The sequence below is a fragment of the Chiloscyllium plagiosum genome, chromosome 3 (genome assembly GCF_004010195.1).
Source record: "Chiloscyllium plagiosum isolate BGI_BamShark_2017 chromosome 3, ASM401019v2, whole genome shotgun sequence".
Taxonomy (NCBI): domain Eukaryota; kingdom Metazoa; phylum Chordata; class Chondrichthyes; order Orectolobiformes; family Hemiscylliidae; genus Chiloscyllium; species Chiloscyllium plagiosum.
This window is the reverse complement of record NC_057712.1, coordinates 36751880-36774254: the sequence shown is the minus strand read 5'-3', so window position 1 is coordinate 36774254 and position 22375 is coordinate 36751880. Positions and strand designations below refer to the sequence as shown.

The 22375-nt window shown below is 41.8% G+C and overlaps 1 protein-coding gene across 2 annotated transcripts in view; it reads left to right on the top strand.

Moving 5' to 3' along the window:
* Nucleotides 1-22375, top strand: part of lyst (lysosomal trafficking regulator) — a 357679-nt gene that overhangs the window by 85743 nt on the left and 249561 nt on the right. For both annotated transcript variants that reach the window (XM_043680023.1, XM_043680014.1), the window contains exon 3: nt 10319-10514. In XM_043680023.1, the coding sequence (XP_043535958.1) occupies nt 10319-10514 (196 nt within the window). The remainder of the gene's footprint in view (nt 1-10318; nt 10515-22375) is intronic.

Below are 22375 nucleotides of genomic sequence, written 5' to 3'. Positions count from 1 at the left end.
AGAGATGTTAGGGGTAGGTTCTTCACTCAGCGAGTCGTGAGTTCATGGAATGCCCTGCCAGTAGCAGTGGTGGACTCTCCCTCATTATGGGCATTTAAGCGGGCATTGGATAGGCATATGGAGGATAGTGGGCTAGTGTAGGTTAGGTGGGCTTGGATCGGCGCAACATCGAGGGCCGAAGGGCCTGTACTGCGCTGTATTCTTCTATGTTCTATGGACCAATGTTATGCTTATCCCCAACTCTAGAAGCAATGATGGGATCCGTGAAATTCTACTTCTGTGTACAAAACTTTAAAGAGCATGTCTTTTTCATTTTGGATTGTGGATTTTGAAGTGGACAAAGGACTATTTTAAGTGGGATTATTTTGATGAAGGGGATTTGCCCAAAGCATAGACTCTCCTGCTTCTCTGACCCTGCTTGACCTGTTGTGCTTTTTCCAGCTCCACATTTAATTGACTGACGTTCCAGTATCTGCAGTCCTCACTATCTCCAAAGGACTATTTTAAACTAAGGACTGTGGAAGAAGTTGTTGCTGCTTTTATAAGCAAGTTACTGGAACTCATAAGTTGTGTTTGCACTGTTGTTTTGCTCAGACAATAAGGGAGAGGTATTTAAGGTGTGTGTGTGTCTTGCTTGCTCTTGCTCTTGCTCTTGCTCGTGCTCTTCTCTCTGATAGATTGCTGATTGTTTGTTTCACGCAATCAGGACCAGTAATGCAGAGAAATCAGTCCACAATTCAAAATAAAGAAGACTTAGAAGATGTGGTTTTTAAAGTCTCCACTGTGTTACTGTTTTCCTGTAGAAAGAAGCTACTTGGCCCTTTGTGTGTACACCATCTCACCCATTTACCTCAATTGGTTCAGCTTCAACGACACTTAAACTTGACACTATCCAGGAAAAATTAGCCGGTTTTATGTGCACCTCATCAACATCTTAAGCCTTCACTCCCATGTCCTATACCATCTTTTAAGGATGCGGATAACAGATACACGGGGCAGTTCCATCTGCAAGTGCTGCTCCAAGCCACACAACATCATTCCTTGAAACTGTGTCACTGTTCTTTCACTTTTTCTGGGTTACCACCAAATTCTCAAGGGCAATAAACACTGGTTTAGCCAGCAAAGCTCATATATCCTGTGAAGAATTACAAAAACCATCACCGCAACCAAAATATCCCACATTACATTTATTATTTATGCAGTAGCTCAACAAATAAGTAGCATTGGATGGTTCAGGTTTTTGTCAGACCCATTTTTTAATGTAAAAGCAAGCCTTCCTGTGTCCTTTTCAAATAAAACCTCCTTCACTCAATCTTTTGAATGTAATTGAATTGCCTTCCAGCAGAATATACATGTCGTTACTCAAGTCTCCAAAACCTGACTATTTCGCCATCTCACGAAACAGAAACTAACTTACAAATATTTGCCCTCATAGCTATAGCTGGAAACACAACAGTATCTTCCTTCCTCCCTGGGTCTCTGAGACTAAATCTGGCAACAGTGAAGCTAGTTGTACCTTCCTTTTTGTCAACATGCTGAATACAGCTTTTCACCTTACTCAGTTTTTGTTGATCTGGGTTGCTATCCCAATCTCAATTAGGTCACATGGATTTGTTTCTGGGCAGAATGAGTTTGGACTCAGGCTAGTCCAATACTTCACGAGAGAAAGAAAATTGCAGATGCTGGAAATCAGAAGCAAAAAAGGGAATTGCTGGAAAAAATTCAGGTCTGGCAGCATCTGTGGAGAGAAATCAGAGTTAACGTTTTGGGCTTAGTGATCCTTCAGAACTGCACTCTAATACTTTGCTTATCATAAAGTGGGCTAAGAGTTATTTATAATGCATAACATTTCCTTTTCTTGCTAACCTACAATTGAGCATGTTGAAAAAAAATTAATTATTGCCACACCTGTTTTTAACCATATTAGTTTCATTTGAACAAATATTTTAAGAATCCTATCGTGTGATCATTCAGTCTAATGATGTGGAGGTGCCGGTGTTGACTCCACCTGATGAAGGAGCAGCACTCTGAAAGCTTGTGATTTCAAATAAACCTGTTTGAACCACAACAGACTAAGGGCCGTAAATAGCAAGCGGGACAGAACACCAGTGCCCACCCCGCACCCCCCACACACACACACTTCTCCACCTCTTGATGCTGCCTGTGTTATTCCAACCTCCTGCTAGTCTGTCATGTGACTTCAGGCAAAAGCCAAAGCAGAGCACTGGTAAGCAGGTTATTACTAAGTCAGTGTAAATAGACTTTCAAACAAACCTGTTGGACTGTAACCTAGTATCATGTGATTTTTGACTTTGTCTAACCCAGTCCAACACCAGCACTTCCACAAAAATTAATAGATTGTGTCATTGACAGTGCAATATTTATTTTGTCTTTAATGATACTTTGTTTAATCACTTTGCAGATGATTGAGAGTATTTTTGTGGAGTGTTAATTGGCTGGATTGGTATTCTAATGCTTTGTTTTGTGGTATCTCAACATTGTTGGCAAGGCTATTGTTTGTTTCCTGATTACTGTGAACAGCTTCTTGAATTGCTGCAGTCTATCTGATGTGAAGCTAGTGCAGTTAGGGAGTTCCAGTATTGACGAACATTAGTAAATACATTTCAATTGTTGATATACTTTGAAGTGAAGTCACTGGCTTGTTAGGGACTTCTAGGTGGTGATATTCTGATGCACTGGTTGCTGTTGTCCTTTTAAGTGGTTGGGGCAGTTGGTTTGGTGGGTACTATCAAAGGAGTCTTGCATGTTCTGTAATTCATCTTGTATATGGTACAAACACTGCTACTATGTGGTATCAAAGTCACAAATGGACCGTTTTGATAGTGAGAGAATGGAGTATGGAATAGGGACTGAAAATAATGACTTTAGTCTTCCTGTTATTCAGTCGGAGAAGACTGTTCTCATACAGGACTAAATGTTGGATGAGCAGTCTGATAATTTCGCAGCACTGGAGGAATTAAGAGATTACGATGAAACCTAGCTGGGTGTTGTCAGCATATCTGTTACAGGGTTTGGCATATAGGTGGCATAGAGCCAATGTTCAATTCTTGAGGGGTACACTATTTTAAACCATATAATGTGGAAGTATTGAGTTAGCTTTATTGCCAGATGTGCTCAATTAATTACAGTGAAAAGTTTACAGGTGGCCACACTATGGTGCCATCCTAGGTACAAAAGGTGCTTGAGTACAGATTCTTAAATTCTTGGCAGGAAAAAAATAGAAGAGTAAGAAAAGGTGCAGCATTACAGATAATAGGAATAAATTAGAAAAATAAAGAAACAAAACGTTCAGAATAACAATCTTTTCAACCCATTGCATGCCAGCTCCTACTGTCCACTAACTGAAAGTGAAATAATTGCACAGAGGCTAGTATTCCATCACCAAATCACCTTTTATTTACTTGTACACAGGCTGTGGTCAGTCAGCTCAGAATAAGTATCCTAAATTGAGGAGATTCCAAATCCCCTGTTAATAATGGTCAGCCAGGGTTTTCTGGCCCAGGTTAATCACTCCATCTTCTAGTCAACAAGGTCCACCTCGCTCCAATCACTACACCCACCCTCAGCTAAGACCGGAGATGTAGGTCTGTTCTTTCTCTTGTAGGTTTTCCTGTGTCATTTTATCCCCAGGTTCGGTTCATCTGATTTGGACTGTGACATGGGCATTGTATACAGGACTGTAGCATGTCGCTTGCATTTTGAGCATCTTGGGAGAATTTCCACTTCTGGCAGTAATTGTATTCAGGCTGCATCTGCCTCAGACTCAGGTTTCCTCGACACTCGACAGAGGGAGAGAATCCATGATTTCTGACTACACTTTCGGCCTCATCTGAGGGTCCAGGGGTGTTTTGTTCCTGCCCCGTTTACGAGGTAACAGCTTTCAGGTGATCCAGTATTTGTTCAAGACTGCCTCACGTATTTGAATTTTGTAAGTCATGGGACTTGACCTTGCCTCACCCATACAGGACCATTTCCATAGTTCTGGCACCAAAGTTCGTCCCCGAATTAAACCCCCTCTCTCGCTTAGAAGAGGCATGTGGTTGGGTTTTGACATTCCTGTTGCCGCTCCTCCAAGCCAGCTCAGAAAATATGAGCTTTAGCCTTGGGTGGAATCTTCTCCCCATCAGCAACTTGGCTAGAGCTATCCTTGTTGAATGAGGAGTGGTCCTATAATCGAACAGGACCAGACAGTTTGATGTCGACTGATGCTGTAGGCTGCTGCTTTAAACCTGCCTTCAACATTTGGACCGCTTTTACTGCTAGACTGTTGGACAATTGATAGTATGGAGCTGTCCTTATGCTGAATGCCACTAGACTTCAGGAAATACTCTAATTCCCTGCTGGTAAATGGCACTCCATTGTCCATGATGAATACTTCTGGGAGTTCATGTATCACAAATGATGCTTACAGCTTCTTAGTCATCACCCCTGAGTTTGCTAAATGACTTTAATGCACATCCAACCATTTTGAATGGGTGTTCACCATGACCGGGATTATTGAGCCCATGAAAAGGACTGGCATAATTGACATGCAACCGAGTCTAGGTTTAACCTGACCATTCCCACAAATGTGGGGACACTGGTGGTAATTTTGTTCGCACTCTGGGAACTGCCACACTAAATTAGCTATGTTGGCATCCCACCCTGGCTAGGAGACCAAGCTTCTTGCTAGAACCTTCATCTTGGAAACCCCTGGATGACCCTAGTGGAGATCAGCCAGTATCTGGCAGTAACCTTTACTCCGAATAATCACCCTTGTTCCCTATAGTAAATGCCATTCTCTATGGTCATCTGGTTTTGTTGGGTCCAGAAAGGTTTCAATGGTTGAGATGGCCCTTCTGTTTTCCCCCATTACCATCTGCTGTTTTAGTTTTGCAAGGGCAGTGTCTTTTTGTGTCCATAGTCTGATATTGTCAGTGGTGGCCAGAAGGGTATCTGGGAAGTTTAAAACCAAAACTGACTCTTTGAGGCACTACCAGTCTGTGAGGTGACTCACAGCATCCACATTAACCACTTGGCTTCCTGGACAGTGTTGTAACTTGTGCACCCTGAGAATAGGGCCCACTGCTGAATTCTACTGGAAGCTATGGGCGGTGTCCCCCCCAAACACAGGTTTGTGGTCTGTTACTATGACAAATCCTCTCATACCAAAGATGACCGTCAATGCATCCTTCTCTATCTGAGCGTATTGCATTTGGCATCAGCCAAAGTTCGGAAGCCCACGTTATTGGGTGTTTCGCTCTGGGCCACCAGTGAGCCAACACAACCCTGATACCATATGGTGCGACATTGCATGTCACCACCACCTCTTGCTTCAGATCATAGGGAGCCAATAGGATTGCTTTTTCACTTCCCTAAAGGCTACTACTTGGCTATGCGACCATTTCCAAGGCTTACCCTTTCTCAATAGTAGGTGTAAAAATACTGACATGAAGGCCAGGTTACAATATGAATTTTCCATAATAATTCTCTAACCCGCGGAAACACCTAAGCTGTAGTACAGACGTGGGAACCAGGGCTCCTTTGATTGCCCCCACTATCTTCCAACAGGTGTTCTTTGGTTTTGTCAACTCTAACCCAAGTAGGTCACTTGGGGTATCTGGAACACACATTTTTCCCTTCCAAGTCATGCGCCCACCTGGGAGAAACATTTAATTACTGTCTCAAGTTCTCAAAGTGCTCTTTCCAGTTATTAGCACGTCATCCAGATAAACAGTAACCTGGAGTAGCCCTTGTAAAATGTTCTCCATGGTCTGCTAGAATAGGATGCCGGCTGATGATATCCCAAATGGCAGTCTTGTATATTGATATAAACCTTTCATCAGTGTTAATTGTGGCGTACTTCTGGGACTCCTCATCCAGTCGCAATTGCAGGTAGGCATGGCTCATGTCCAGCTTCGTAAAGGATAGCCCCAACCCCCCCCCCCGCCAACTTCACAAAGAAATCCTCTATATGAGGGATTGGATATTTACTCAGCTGCAGGAAGCAGTTTTCCTATTTCCTTAAAATCCCCATACTCAGGCTTCACAATTGGCACAACCAGTGCTACCCATTCCACAATCTGCAATTCCTTCACTCTCCAGTCTTCTGATTTCCATCTCTACTTTTGCCCGCAAGGCAAATGGTACTAAGTGGGCCTTGCAAAATCGCAGAATTGCATCCTGGTCAACATGTAAAGTGGCTTTGGTCCCTTTGATAGCCCCAATCCCTTTTTGAAAATCTCCTGAGTATTTCATGAGGGCTTCATGGAGGCAGCCATTTTTCAATTGACAAATGTTGAGCCAATCTAGATCAATCTTTCTCGACAAATTCTGCCCCAACAGGCTTGGGCTCGAGCCTCTTACTAACATCAGTGGTAGCTGTACCAACTGTTTCTTATAAGAGACTGGAACCGAAGTCTTGATCTTCAATGGTTGTCTAGTGTTCTTAGTCTGGCTGTGGTCTTACGCAAACCTAAGGGCTGGGGTCCTGAACGAATCTTGTTACAGATAGCAAACACAGCTGCCCCAGTGTCAACCTCCATGGGAACTGGTAACCATTTAACTAAACTTTAATTTTAATCGGTTCCGATTTGGATGTTGCTGTGCAATTTAATTGTTGCAACATACACACATGGGGAATTTCTAGGGTGTGCCCCCTCCTAGATACCAGATGACAGTTTTCTGAAGTCAGGCTCTGTAGGACTCCTTTGTCTCTCTGCATACCAGCAACAACTACAATGACTTGTTGGCCCAGATCCTGAACTTTTTAGCCACTTTGTTCTGCTTCGTTTTGGGATTCTGCTGTGGGTGGGCCTAAGGTCCCTCTTCTTAGGAAATGCCCTAAGTAAGGCCGTGCAATTGTTTCCACTCCAGTGATGTTCCCCAAGCTCAGTCTGACAGTTAACTCCCATGCTCCACTTGCTGCATTTTCAAATGACAATGCCAATTGTAGTGCCTGTTGGAAGTCCAGTTGGGCTTCAGCGAGTAGACACTTCTGCATGCTAAAGTCAATGATCCCACAAGCCAAACTGTGTCTCAGTATCTCATTGAGAGATAACCCAAAATCACATGCCTTGGCAGTTGTCTTAACCTTGTTAAAAATCCCAATATGGATTCCTCCAGTTCTCTAAAATCCAAAAAAAGCCAAAAGTGTCTCACTTAGTGGAAGCTTGGGATCATAATATTCCTTAACCAACTCCATCAATTCTTGGGAAGATTTGAATGTCTGGTGGGAAAATTAAGCTTCTTATAACCGAAAATGCTATGGGTCCACAAGCAGTCAGAAGGATGACTCGTTATCACATTCTTCTAACATACTGGGCCCAGTCTTTGAAAGCAGGGTACGATGAGTCAGGCTTCCCAAATAAAGGCAGAATTAGAGAAGTGCTTACCCCAACTCTAGATGACTGTTGCAAGCAAATGTTCTTCAGGCAAGTCCTATTCTCTCCCATTGCCACTGAAATACCTGCACAGAGGTCAGTCACCAAGTCACTCTTTATTTACTTGTGAGCAATACGCTGGCTGCAGCCAGCTGACTCAGTCAGTACCCTGAACTGAGGAGATTTAAAAACCCCTGTTAATATTGGTCAGCTTGGGCTTTCTGATTGTCCTAGGTTAACAATCCCAATCAAGGAACTCATAATCAACAAGGTTGACCTAGTTTCAATCACGAAAGAAAGGGACTCCTCCACTACCTCACTGCCAACTGCGCCAGACCGTCCAATATAGAAGTTGCCACAGTTCTTGTGCCATCCCTTTGCTGCTGTGCCCACCTTGCTGACATGGGTGAACCCAGTCACCCAGCAACCAGACGTCCCCATTCTGGGCCTACTGCGACCACAACCAAGAGTCCTTGGCTCTGCTGCTGCCTTTGGCACTAGGCATAATGTGCTGGTGCTGCCACGCCACGCCATACCATGCCAGGGCTTCCTCCTTTGGGTCCACTGCAACTAGGAGTCCCTGGTTTTGCTGCCAGGCCAGGCCATTGTTGCACCCAAGGGTCCTGCTTTGGCTGCAGATGTTGCCATCTTGAACTGTCCACTGCTGCCGGCGCCACCTCCCACAATCGATGGAAGGGCTTAACTGCCCCCTCCAGTCCCTGGGAGAAGCCATATTCGCCATTCTGCATACAGCCTTTGCTTACTGCCCCATCAATACTGCTAACCAACCAACCACAAAACTGAAAACAAAAAAGAAAAAAAAGGAATGGCAAGAAGAAAAGATTTTTTTTAAACAAAAGAGAAAGCAGAATGGACCAGATGAGCCTTGGGCAAGAACCTGCATGCAGTCCTCCTGTTCCATTGCTATCTTGAAAGAATCGAAAAGAAACTATAGAAAATGAATTTCTGGCTGTAATTAGATAAAAAACAGAACCAGGTGAGAATTGTCCATTTGGATGATGTCAGTGGAGAGGTTTTAGAGGAAGATGATGTTGTCAGTCACATAGACTGAAATGAGAAAGTTTACCTTTGTGACAGCTCATAAGATGTTTGTGGTTTTGATTAGAACTATTTCTGTACTATGGCAGAAGTCATGTTGTGGGGGGGAAGATTCAACATGTATACACTTGAAAGATTGGAATAGTCTTGGAAGGTGAGAACGCTTTCAGCTTTGGAGAGGAAAGAGTAGGGACGTATGTATGTATTTTATACATTCCTAATGTTTCTGTTTATATGGTTTATCTGAGCTCTTTAGTTTATTATTATTATTATTATTAATAATGATGAAACAAGTCTCAGATCCTGAAAATATGGAGTAGTGACTTTCCATTCCTTTAGCTCATCAATCTTGTTCTTTGTGTACTTCAGACAGAAACTCTGTTCAGCAGAACTGTGCGGTATCCCTATTTTCAATTAAATAAATTGAGAATCACTGATAACGTGAAATGACATTCTTGTAAATGTTAATTATGGGTGGTATCACAATCGTTAAGTCGTAATTTTTACAGTTGAGAAAGAGGTGCTTCAGACCATTGTGTCTCCAGCCATTTTAATCCTGTTTCCATCACTTGACCCATGGCTTTGTATGGTCAAGTGATGGAAACAGGATTATGGCTTTGTATGGTATGGTATTTCAGATGCTCTCTGCTGTAGTCAAAAACTCACTTGTTGAATCATGTATGATGATTGTTGTAGTGAGGTAGCTGTGGAGCCATATCACTTTATGTGACTCTATTTTTGAGACAAAGACACATTTGAGTCTAGGTAGAATGGCTAATTGCATTGCTACATAATTGGCTTGCTGACTGGTGTTATTAGTGACAAGTTCCAGCAGCTGATTAGCAAGGTACTGAGAAAACATTTGTCAACTCAAATAAATGTTTTTGACACCAAAGTTAATACATTTGCATGTTAATGTGAACTGTCTTATGATGTAAAAACGAGTGTTATAAAATGCAGTAATCTGTTCTTTCTTAGTTGATAAAGAGAAGTGTTACAACACCTAACAACATACTCAATAAATTTGTCCTTAATCCAATCTGGGTCTGGAGATGGTACTTTGAATTCATAAATATGGGATTTATTTCACTTTTGAAATAACGTCATCATAGAACATATTGGATAAAAAATGTGTATCAAAGTTTTAAAGTTTCTTTATTATATTAGCATTTCAGCATAAATATGCTGATGTTTGGTGCTATACAATATAGAATAGTTTCAAGCTATACTTTTAAACAGACTTCTTTGTCACAGTCATGCTTCCATTATTGGGGAGCTACAGTCTTTTATTAATAAATAAACATGAATAAAACAGTGTCATGCTTTTTGGAGAAGAGATCGTCCATGTGATATCACATGATGCCGTGTGATTTTACCATTTCTGAGCCTGCAGCTTAGTTTTTTCATATCATTGAGATTTGAGGTGGAGAAGTTTAATAATTAGCTCTAAATAAAAATCAGGATCTGTGAGAGAGCTGGAAGCTGCAGATAACCAGTGAAACAAGAAGCCTGAGTAATATGAAAAATAAAATGTTTAACTTTGATAATCTTTTATTGCTTTGAAATTTATATGGTTGTATATATGATAGCAAGGTAAAAACCAGGGTAAGTTGCAACCTTTTTGAATGTGATTTCAGATATTGTTTAAATGGCATGTACTATGAAATTTAATTTTTGATGCAGAGATTGTTTGTTTGAAAGACTGACATTTTGATCAACTACTGTCTGTCAATTAAGTTAAAGGTTGAACATTTTATTACTGTAATTACTACAAAAACCAAATCCTTCATGTACAGCAGCAAGGTAATTAGTATTCTGACAGGAGATTGTGATGTTTACTTATGAAATGTTCTGAACAGTCTTGCTTCTTTCCACAGCTCAGACATGAGCAGTGCCTGTAACGCATTGGCACGGGAATTCCTGACAGATGTGCACCAGCTTTGCAATGCTGTGGTTCAGAGATCTGAGTGTAAAGAAGAGGAGGAAGAAAGTCATGTGGTCGCATTGGGAGAATATCTAGTTCGGGGTCGAGGATACTTGCTACTTAGTACCTTGGATTCCATCATTGATCAGGTGCTGAATTGGTTAGCTTCATAATAATGGGTGTCTTGCATACTTGTCTTAATAATTCTTATTTCAAGAACAAGTTTAGAGATTGTATCAAGACACGCATAGAGTCCTCCTTTCTGGTTTTTCTATATTATTTAGCTTTTGAAGCACTTGACCATCTCAAATATCTGGTTTACTAATCACACCTTAAGTTATTGATTTTAAGATGTTCCAACAATGATATTAATCTTATTAGACTCATTTTATGAATGGGATGTTTTGTTGCTATGCAAAGCATAAAGGTGTAAAAATTAAGTGTTTGTATTAATGTGCCAGTTGGGTATTCGAGACAACAATTAAATTTTCAAAATAAAGTTCAGTCTGAAATATAAGAACTGGTGCTCTGCACAGATTTGATTTTATAAACCAATTCAGTCTTTTATTCTGGATTTCTCTTGTGGTTTTATTTATTAGTGAAAATATCTTGGTGAAAGAGTGACTGGAACAACAGTTGGATTAAAAGTTTATTTATTTTAGAGAAGTGTAAGTTTAGAGAAGGTTTGATAGTTTTTAAAATGTTGACAATGCTGGCTTTAATCAGGTTAGATGCATAAAGGTGGTAGAATTGGAGAGCATTCAAACAAAATTCATAAGCGTAAAATTATCTCGTGTCAGATTGTATTGTCTTTTGAAGAGAGATATTGCTCTGAATGAACTGATTGCTTAAACACATAATGGATAAGGTTTTGCAGCTGTCCTTTAAAAAGGAGCTTTATAAGTTCTGAGTAAAGACGGCACTTTTGATTTTAAGGAATAAGCATTTGAGATTAAGAGAATTTGTGGAGACTGCAATGTGTTTAGGGTGTAGGAGGGGTACTTCAATGTTTCAGATTTTGCATTTGTTAGGAAATTGCATGGTTAGGTTTTGGACTATCCTGTACTTGGTTACACATGTCTGGATTGGACATTATTGGAGGATATCATGTAAATGTAGCTGGAAATAGGCATATTCAATGTTAATGGCTAGAAAGGAGTATTCAGCTACTAAATTGTGAGCTTTTAACAGGACACATAGCTCCTAAAGTACTGTATCCATTCTATTAATGCTCCCTTGCTTACTACTGTAGGGACTCACTGAGCATGATATAATAATTCGATGTCTCCTCCTGCAAAAGAGTAATGAGAAATACATACCCACATCCCATGATTGAACTAAAAAAGGTCTAAATAATGGGGAGGTGGTTTTGGACCAGGACACGAGTTTTGAAAGGACTTTGAAATTTCAGGTCCCAAATGGTAAGATAAATATTTTGAACATTTTCAGGGTATCATGCTCCTGGGGAGTAAAATTATCAGATGAAAATAGTACTCAGCTTTTTCTCCATCAGTAAATTGCAGTGGGTTAGGAGACATGGAACTCTCCACATTAAATCCTGTTTTAGAGTAGATGGAAGATCTGTGGAATTAACACAGTCCATCCCTGTGTGCAATAAAATTAGTATCTCCTTTTTGAATGATCAGCCTGTATAAAGTAAGACAATATTTTACTCTCTCTGATTTAAGCTAATAGCTCCTTTTAAATGCTGAGCTATTTTCCTCAATGAGAATCTAATGCTGGCTTAGAAACGTGCCATGCGTCTTCAGGTCTGAAATAAAATGTTATGATAAAAATATTGTACTGTTAAAGAATAATTATCTTAGAGAAGTGAAGGATTGGATCAAATTGTTTTCCAATGAATGGAAAGCTATAAAAGATATATACTTTACAATTTAAAGAAGCTGTCTAACAGTGAGGATAGTGACCCAGCTTGTTTGACAGTGAAGGACAAGCAGACGGATCTTGCAAAATATGAAGATGGTAGCATATGTATTTATCATGGCCATATGATAATATTTAACTACAATATAAATGATTCTTAGGATAAATGAGAAATGGAAATAACATGTCACAGCTCCTAGAGTAGTGCTGGAAAGCAAGCCCCACTAAAACCAGAGAAGTGACAAATGTGAAAATTTGAGTAAGCACTGAATTGCCCAAATTTACTGAACTGTCTAATTCAATTTGCAAGAAAGTGTACACCAGACCTTTTCATTAACAAGAAAATCACACTTTATTGCAACTAGATGGCTTTAAGGAATGGCATGAAGAAACACAAATTGCTAACTTCTACCTATAACTTAAACTCTTCTCCCTTCTTAAAAAAAAATTGCATACACACAAACAGGCATTTCACAAATATTTTGTTAGGAAAAGAACAAAAAAGTCAGTGAAGTACAGTTTTGGCACTAAATCTGATTATAAACATTGATGGGAGAGAGTTTACCTTTCAGCTCTTTAAGGACACAAGGTTGTAAATATAGCAACTCTAATGTCTCTGAAGGTGGTTTTTCTACTTTCTCTTTCAAGAAGAGAGTTTGCACAGAGAGAGAGAAAGAGAGGGGAGGGGGGCACGGGGGAAGGTGGGAAGGAGCCAGCTATTCAGAATCTTTTACTTCTGCACTCTTGAGGAGAGAGCGGGATTGAGGTTCTTTCTCTTTGACAAACTGGATGTTTTTGCTGTATTGTGCAAGTACTACACTGTAGCCACTTGTCCAGGAGTCGGTCAAGAAGTTATTATAATTGATTTTGTCCTGAATAACAGTCAGTCAAGTAAATTGATCATCGGGGTGATCTAATTGAAGTTTGTTTATTCGCTAATCAACCTATTCAAGGTATCATTACACACTTCCGGAGCAGGTGGGGCTTGAACCCAGATATTTTGGCTCCAAGGTAGGGGTACTACTATTGTGCCATAAGACCTTAAGTTGTTGTTATATTGAGCACTCCTGAACACACAATTGGTCCTCATTGAAAAACCGATCAATGTCTGTCATTGGGCAAAACTGTCCCAACATATGCCTATAGAGACCAGGTGTTTAGTATTCTTGCCCCACCCAGAGTTAACATTTCGAGTCCACATGATTATTTGGAACTGAAAGGAGCAGGAGTATAGTGTTTTGTTTGAGATGTAGATGGTGTGTGTGTGTTTGCAGAAACAAGTAGAACAAAATGGAGGATGAGAAAAATTTCTGGCTGTAAGAGCTGCTCCTTTTTTTTGAGGTATTTTAGGTGTTGGAGGTGATTTCCTCGAATTCCAGGAGTAGCAATTACTGTTTTATATGCTGTTGCATTGTTTTGGAACTTTGGAAAAAAAAGTCAAAACAACAGCAGTTTTAAAAGGGAGAAGAGCAGACAAAGGAAGCACATGGTGAGGGCAGGAGAGAGAGAGAGAAAAAACCTGCACAGTTACTGCCTTTGCTGTTTGAATTCGTGTATCCCTGGACTTTGGAGTGCATCTGGGAAAATTAACAAATGCTGAAATTCACAACTAAATTTGGAAGAACTATTGGCCGAAGTTCACAGCACAGAATCAGATAAGTTAATTGTTTTAAGTCTGTCCAAGAGAGAGACTGCAGTAGTGAGTATAGTGGATTCTTTGTTGAGTATATGTTTTTGGAGATAAGTCTCTTGATTAAACTTAAAATATAAGCCATAGCTATTAATTTAACCTGGGGCAGTGTTTGTACAGGAATAAGACGGTGTTATTTTCTGGGTCCTGGATTGTGAAGGAGCAAAAAAGGCCTTTGCAGTGATATGTACTACTTGTCAGATGTGGGAGTTTAAAGAGAGTTTAAGGGTTACTGCGGATTATATCTGCCATAAATGCTGTTGGATGCGAATCTTATCAGATCGAGTGGACTGGTTGGAGAGACAGATAGAAGCGATGAGGAATTTGCAACAGCAACAGATGTCAGAGTATGGGTGGGTTGCGCTTTGGCGGGGCGGTGTGGACTTGTTGGGCCGAAGGGCCTGTTTCCACACTAAGTAATCTAATCTAATCTAATCTGTAAGTAATCTAATCTAAACAGTATGTGATGGATGGCAGTTATAGGAAGGGGGCAAAGTCTCAGATACAGTCACATAGATGGGTTAACTCCAGGAAAGGTGAGAGAGGTTGGCACCTTGGGCAGGAGTCTTTTGTGGATATACCCATTTCAAACAGGTATGCTGTTTTGGAAAATGTAGAGGGTGATGGATTCTCAGGGGAACGTAGCACGAACAGCCAAGTTTCTGGTATTGAGACTGGCTCTAATGCAATGAGGGGATGTTGTCTTCCAAGAGATCAATTGTGTTAGGGGATTCTGTAGTCAGAGGTACAGACAGACATTTCTGTGGCCAGCAGAAAAAAAGCAGAATGGTGTGTTGTTTCCCTGGTGCCAGGATCAGGGGTGTCTTGGAGAGGGGCCAGTAGGAGGTCATTGTCCACATTGGAACCAACGACACTGGAAGGGAAAAGGTTGAGATTTTGAAGGGAGATTAGAGAGTTGGGCAGAAATTTAAAAAGTAGGTCCTCAAGGGTAGTAATATCTGGATTACTCCCACTGCTATGAGCTAGTGAGGGCAGGAATAGAAGGAAAGAGCAGATGAATGCATGGCTGAGGAGCTGGTATATGGGAGAAGGATTCACATTTTTGGATCATTGGAATCTCTTTTGGGGTAAAAGTGACCTGTACAAGAAGGACGGATTGCACCTAAATTGGAAGGGGACTAATATACTGGCAGGGAAATTTGCTAGAACTGCTTGGGAGGATTGCTTGGGTGGGGGATGGGACCAGGGAGATAGTGAGGAATGAGATTGATCTGAGACGGGTACAGCTGAGAACAGAAGCGAGTCAAACAGTCAGGGCAGGCAGGGACAAGGTAGGACTAATAAATTAAACTGCATTTATTTCAATGCAAGGGGCCTAACTGGGAAGGCAGATGAACTCCTGGCATGGTTAGGAACATGGTACTGGGATATCATAGCAATTACGGAAACATGGCTCAGGGATGGGCAGGACTGGCAGCTTAATGTTCCAGGATGCAAATGCTACAGGAATGATAGAAGGGAGGCAAGAGAGGAGGGGGAGTGGCATTTTTGATAAGGGAGAGCATTACAGCTGTGCTGAGGGAGGATATTTCCGGAAATACATGCAGGGAAGTTATTTGGGTGTAACTGAGAAATAAGAAAGGGATGATCACATTATTGGGATTGTATTATAGACCTCCTAATAGTCGGAGGGAAATTGAGAAACAAACTTGTAAGGAGATCTCAGCTATCTGTAAGAATAATAGGGTAGTTATGGTAGGGGATTTTAACTTTCCAAACATCGACTGGGACTGCCCATAGTGTTAAAGGTTTAGATGGAGAGAAATTTCTGAAGTGTGTACAAGACAATTTTCTGATTCAGTATGTGGATGTACCTACTAGAGCGAGTGCAAAACTTGACCTACTCTTAGGAAATCCTTAGGATTCCTGAAGAAGGGCTTATGCCCGAAACGTCGATTCTCCTGTTCCCTGGATGCTGCCTGACCTGCTGCGCTGTTCCAGCAACACATTTTCAGCTCTTTAGGAAATCAGGCAGGGCAAGTGACTGAGGTGTCAGTGGGGGAGCACTTTGGGGCCAGCGACCATAATTCCATTCGTTTTAAAATTGTGATGGAAAAGGATAGACCAGATCTAAAAGTTGAAGTTCTAAATTGGAGAAAGGCCAGTTTTGACGATATTAGGCAAGAGCTTTCAAAAGCTGATTGGAGGCAAATGTTTGCAGGTAAAGGGACGGCTGGAAAATGGGAAGCCTTCAGAAATGAGATAAGAATCCAGAGAAAGTATATTCCTGTCAGGGTGAAAGGGAAGGCTGGTAGGTATAGGGAATGTTGGATGACTAAAGAAATTGAGGGTTTGGTTAAGAAAAAGAAAGATGCATATGTCAGGTATAGACAGGGTAGATCGAGTGAATCCTTAGAAGAGTATAAAGAAAGTAGGAGCATGCTTAAGGGGGAAATCAGGAGGGCAAAACGGGGACATGAGATAGCTTTGGCAAATAGAATTAAGCAGAATCCAAAGGGCTTTTACGAATACATTAAGGACAAAAGGGTAACTAGGGAGAGAATAGGGCCCCTTAAAGATCAGCAAGGTGGACTTTGTGTGGAGCCATAGAAAATGGGGAAATACTAAATGAGTATTTTGCATCAGTATTTACTGTGGAAAAGGATATGGAAGATATAGACTGTAGGGAAATAGATGGTGACATCTTGCAAAATATCCAGTTTACAGAGGAGGAAGTGCTGGATGTCTTGAAACGGTTAAAGGTGGATAAATCCCCAGGACCTGATCAGGTGTACCCGAGAACTCTGTGGGAAGCTAGAGAAGTGATTGCTGGGCCTCTTGCTGAGATATTTGTATCATCGATTGTCACAGGTGAGGTGTCGGAAAACTGGAGATTGGTAAACGTGGTGCCACTGTTTAAGAAGGGTGGTAAAGACAAACCTGGGAACTATAGACCAGTGAGCCTGATGTCGGTGGTTGGCAAGTTGTTGGAGGGAATCCTGAGGGACAGGATGTACATGTATTTGGAAAGGCAAGGACTGATTAGGGATAATCGACATGGCTTTGTGCGTGGGAAACCATGTCTTACAAACTTGAATTGAGTTTTTTGAGGAAGTAGCAAAGAGGATTGATGAGGGCAGAGCAGTAGATCCGATCTATATGGACTTCAGTAAGGCATTCGACAAGGATCCCCATGGGAGACTGATTAGCAAGGTTAGATCTCATGGAATACAGGGAGAACTAGCTACTTGGATACAGAACTGGCTCAAAGGTAGAAGACAGAGGGTGATGGTGGGGGGTTGTTTTTCAGACTGGAGGCCAGTGACCAGTGGAATACCACAAGGATCAGTGCTGGGCCCTCTACTTTTTGTCATTTATGTAAATGATTTGGATTAATAAGTTTGCAGATGACACCAAAATTGGAGGTGTAGTGGACAGTGAAGAGGGTTACCTCCGATGGACCAATGGGCTGAGAAGTGGCAGATGGAGTTTAATTTAGATAAATGTGAGGTGCTGCATTTTGGGAAAGCAAATCTTAGCAGGACTTATACACTTAATGGTAAGGTCCTAGGGAGTGTTGCTGAACAAAGAGACCTTGGAGTGCAGGTTCATAGCTCCTTGAAATTTGAGTCGCAGGTAAATAGGATAGTGAAGGCAGTGTTTGGTATGCTTTTCTTTATTGGTCAGAGTATTGAATACAGGAGTTGGGAGATCATGTTGCGGCTGTACAGGCCACTGTTGGAATATTGCGTACAATTCTGGTCTCCTTCCTATCGGAAAGATGTTGTGAAACTTGAAAGGGTTCAGAAAAGATTTACAAGGATGTTGCCAGGGTTGGAGGATCTGAGCTACAGGGAGAGGCTGAATCGGCTGGGGCATCGGAGGCTGAGGGGTGACGTTATAGAGGTTTACAAAATTATGAGGGGCATGGATAGGGTAAATAGACAAAGTCTTTTCCCAGGGGTCGGGGAGTCCAGAACTAGATGACTTAAGTTTAGCATGAGGGGGGAAAGATGTACAAGAGACCTAAGGGGCAACTCTTTCACGCAGAGGGTAGTACGTGTATGGAATGAGCTGCCAGTGGATGTGGTGGAGGCTGGTACAATTGCAACATTTAAGAGGCATTTGGATGGGTATATGAATAGGAAGTGTTTGGAGTGATATGGGCTGGGTGCTGGCAGGTGGGACTAGATTGGGTTGGGATATCTGGTCGTCATGGACAGATTGGACCGAAGAGTCTGTTTCCGTGATGTACATCTCTATGACTCTAAATTGCAAGTGTGCCCAGAGCAAAAAAAAATCAAGATGATTAATGCAAGATAGAGATGTAAAATAAGTGTAAATGTTAGTTGCAAGAAGGATAAAATGGATCTGCTCTGTTGAGAGTAAAGCAAACAATGCACAGATGGGGAGATGTCAGGTAAATGGAGATTAGGATCATACTGAGGTTGTGGGATGCAAGTTTGATCCTCGAGGCTATAAAGTGGAAAGTGAAGTATTGCTTCTCCAGCTTGCATTGAGCTTCAAGGACACGAAAATTAGCACAGGCGCAAGGTCACTTATGGAAATGGCAAACAGCTGGAAAGATAGGATCATCCTGATACACAGGGCCGAGGTGTTGTACAAAATGGTCACAGACTGTGTTTGGTCTTAACAATGTAAAGGAGACCGCATTATGAGCAGCATATACAGTAGACTTGATTGAAAGAAGTACATGTAAAAACCTGCTTCACCTGGAAGGTGTGGTGGGGAGAGAGAGGAGATGAACAGGCAATCATTACTATTTCTGTGATTGCTGGATGGGAAGGTGACATGGGCGAGTGGGGAAATTTGGACCAGGATGTCATGTGGGGAATGATTCATGCAGAATCTTGACAGTGGAGGGAGGGGAGTTGAAAAATGTAGTGCTGGAAAAACACAGCAGGCCAGGCAGTATCTGAGGAGCAGGAGAATCGACATTTTGGGCATAAGCCCTTCTTCAGGAATCCTGAAGAAGGGCTTATGCCCGAAACATCGATTCTCCTGCTCCTCGGGTGCTGCCTGGCCTGCTGTGTTTTTCCAGCACTACATTTTCAACTCTGGTTTCCAGCATCTGCAGTGCTCACTTTCTCTGAGTGGAGGGAGTGGAGGTGTGTTTGGTTTTGGTAACCTGGAGGTGGAAATGGCAGCAGATGTATGGAGATATATTAAATGTGGAGACTGATGGCATTGAAATTTGCTCTGGGAAGGGTAAGGGCAGAAGTGCCAGAGATGGGTTGGAAATTGTCTTTCCACAAAATTAATAAGGATGCTCTTTCTTTCTTTGTTACTTTCAGTTGCCTTGAAGCCACAAGCATTATGTCCAAAGCTAATTTTAAAGTGCTCAAGGAACCAAAAGATATTCATGATGTCAATATCCCAGAAGTTAGCCTTGCTAATGTTGTTGTGCTTTTGGAAGCTTGAGTTCTGATGTGTTAAAATATGTCCAACACAATTATGATATATTAGTGGGGTGATAGCAAAGCTTTCTTTACATTAGCACATTTTAAAGAAGAGTTTCTGGTCCATACTGATTCCACAGACAGGTAGAAAGGGAGATATTCTGCAAGCAGATTTCAATGAGTTAGGAAGTACTTGAACAAACAATTTCAAAAGTAGTAAATTTCAAGGTTAGATTAGATTAGATTAGATTACAGTGTGGAAACAGGCCCTTCGGCCCAACAAGTCCACACCGCCCCGCCGAAGCGAAACCCACCCATACACCTACATTTACCCCTTACCTAACACTACAGGTAATTTAGTATGGCCAATTCACCTGACCCTGCACATCTTTGGATTGTGGGAGGAAACCGGAGCACCCGGAGGAAACCCACGCAGACACGGGGAGAACGTGCAAACTCCACACAGTCAGTCGCCTGAGGCGGGAATTGAACCCGGGTCTCTGGCGCTGTGAGGCAGCAGTGCTAACCACTGTACCACCGTGCCGCCCACAGTACCACCGTGCCGCCCACATAGAGTTATAGAGTTATACAGCACAGAAACAGATCCTGTTGTTTGATCCATATCCCTCAAACTGTTCCTATTCATGTAACCTACCAAATGTTTTTTAAATATTGTAACAATACCTGGATCAATCAGTTCCTCTGGCAGTTCATTCCACATATGTTATCTGAATGATGTCTTGGTGATTATAAAAATAGGAGGACAGAGCATATAAATACATGGCTGGACTGATGGTACAGTTGGGAGGGCTCTCCGGTATTGGCAACTGTTTGTCAATAATGTTGAGAGTTTAAACTAAGCAGAGGTATATTAAATGTAAATTTACAAAAGCTAAACAAGACTTTGGGATAAGTCGACGGTACTAAAATGAGAGATAAGATATTAAATAGGGTGAGATTATGAGGTAATACAGTAAAATCTAAATTAAGTTTACTCTGCACTTCTGCAAGCACAAACATGTAGAAACAATTAGTGAACAACAGGGACCATCAACCACATTGAGAATAGAATAGTAATTTATTGTCACTTGTAAGTTCACAAAAAAGACAATGAAAAGTATTTAAAGCACCCTACTCTGGTACATATCTATATATATATATATATATATATATATAAAACAATAACAGGGCAGGCTTGAGAAGTTGAATGGCCTACTCCTATTTCTTTTATTTTTGCAACTCATAAAAGGGCAGGGTTCTGTATTATCTATTCCTAAATACCGGTATTTAAGTAAGATGGTGAAGGGAAGAAAAGTGGAGGGGTGAACTCATGTCCTTCATTGTCTGTGTAGTTGGAAATGAGTTTATGCTGGTCATGCCTGTGGCGAGCTGATGTTCATGCACTCGTATAGTTAGTTTTCTTTCTGTTTGTCCTATCTAGTGTTTTTCACAGTCTTTGTAGGGTATCTTATAGATAATGTTCATCCTGTTGGATGTGTGTGTCGGGTCTTTAACCTTGGTGAGGAGCTGATGGAAGGTCTTTACTGGTTTGTGTGCCACGAAGATTCCCAGGGGTCTGAGTAGATTAGATTAGATTCCCTACAGTGTGGAAACAGGCCCTTCGGCCCAACAAGTCCACACCGACCCTCCGAAGAGTAACCCACCAAGTCCCATTTCCCGCTGGCTCATACACCTAACACACGCTATTGGCAATTTAGCATGGCCAATTCACCTGACCTGTACATCTTTGGACTTGTGGGAGGAAATGGGAGCACCCAGAGGAAACCCACGCAGACACTGGGAGAATGTGCAAACTCCACACACAGTCGCCCGAGGCTGGAATCGAACCTGGGACCCTGGTGCTGTGAGGCAGCAGTGCTAACCACTGAGCCACCGTGCCGCCCAGTCGGGTATTATCTCTATATATGGTATGGTTGCTAGCGTGTCTGGTCATGTAGTGTTTTCTTCTTTGGGTTCCTCCCATAAGTACCAGAGGATAGTGCTCTTTGGGTATTCACTTTGTTAAAGTCCTTTGAATAGTTCTGCTTTCTGGAGTTAAAAGGATTTAATCGAAATGGGTATCCCAAAAGATTGATCCTCTAGTACTTGGGGACAAACCTAAAGAAGGAAACACTACACAACCTAGAAGGACAAATTCAACTGGGATGATGTAACCATCCTAGCACAGACAAAAGAGATATGTGAAAAAATTCCTTGAAACCTGGTACTCCAAAAAGAGCTCAATCAATAGACACATTGAACTGGACCTCATATACAAATAACTCAGATACAGAAATGAAAATAAAACCAAGTCATATAAATACCAGGTGGATCAGACCACCAATACCTTATCAAAGATGCACTGATGATGTCACCCAGTGAGGCGACGAAATGTTTGGAGAGAAACACATTGGCTCAGCGAACGAATCCACAACTTAATTCTTTTTCTCTCACCACCTAGTCCAAGGATTAGTCACTGAGCATCACCCCTCATTAATCTGCCACCAACTCGGGAAATGTAAAGAGTGCGCTCCCAGTAGCACTGCTATTGTGTGCAGACTACAGAACCAGACTGTCTCCTTGGATGCTTCCATTGGCTGCAGGACAGCTAAATCATCTTCTCCAGTTACTAGTCAAGTAACTTGGTACTGACCAAACTGCAGGCCATCACTCTGGCTGCAGCCCAGGTGGGAGTTTCCAGTTTGGCTAGTCCCGACCAATCCTGCTCTTGGCAGAAATTGTTGCTTTGCACTGCCTCTACCTTGGCTGTTTTGTGCCTTTGCCTACTGGACTCTTATTAGATTAGGATGTGCTCCCAATTCCTGGCAGGTATGTTGAGGAACTGCAGTTGCCATTGACTTCAGGGAGGAGATGGTGCTGCAGGTAGAAGAGTAGGTACTTTGGGAACCGTGATGTGCTGCTGGGCCGGTTGCAGGTTGGGGATTGGAGGGAAGAGAGGAATTAGGGGAGAGAAGAGTTGGGGGCATGGCGCGGAGCTGAAGCACGGAGTTTGAAATCTGGCTTTTTATCCCCCGAATAAATCAATATTTCATAA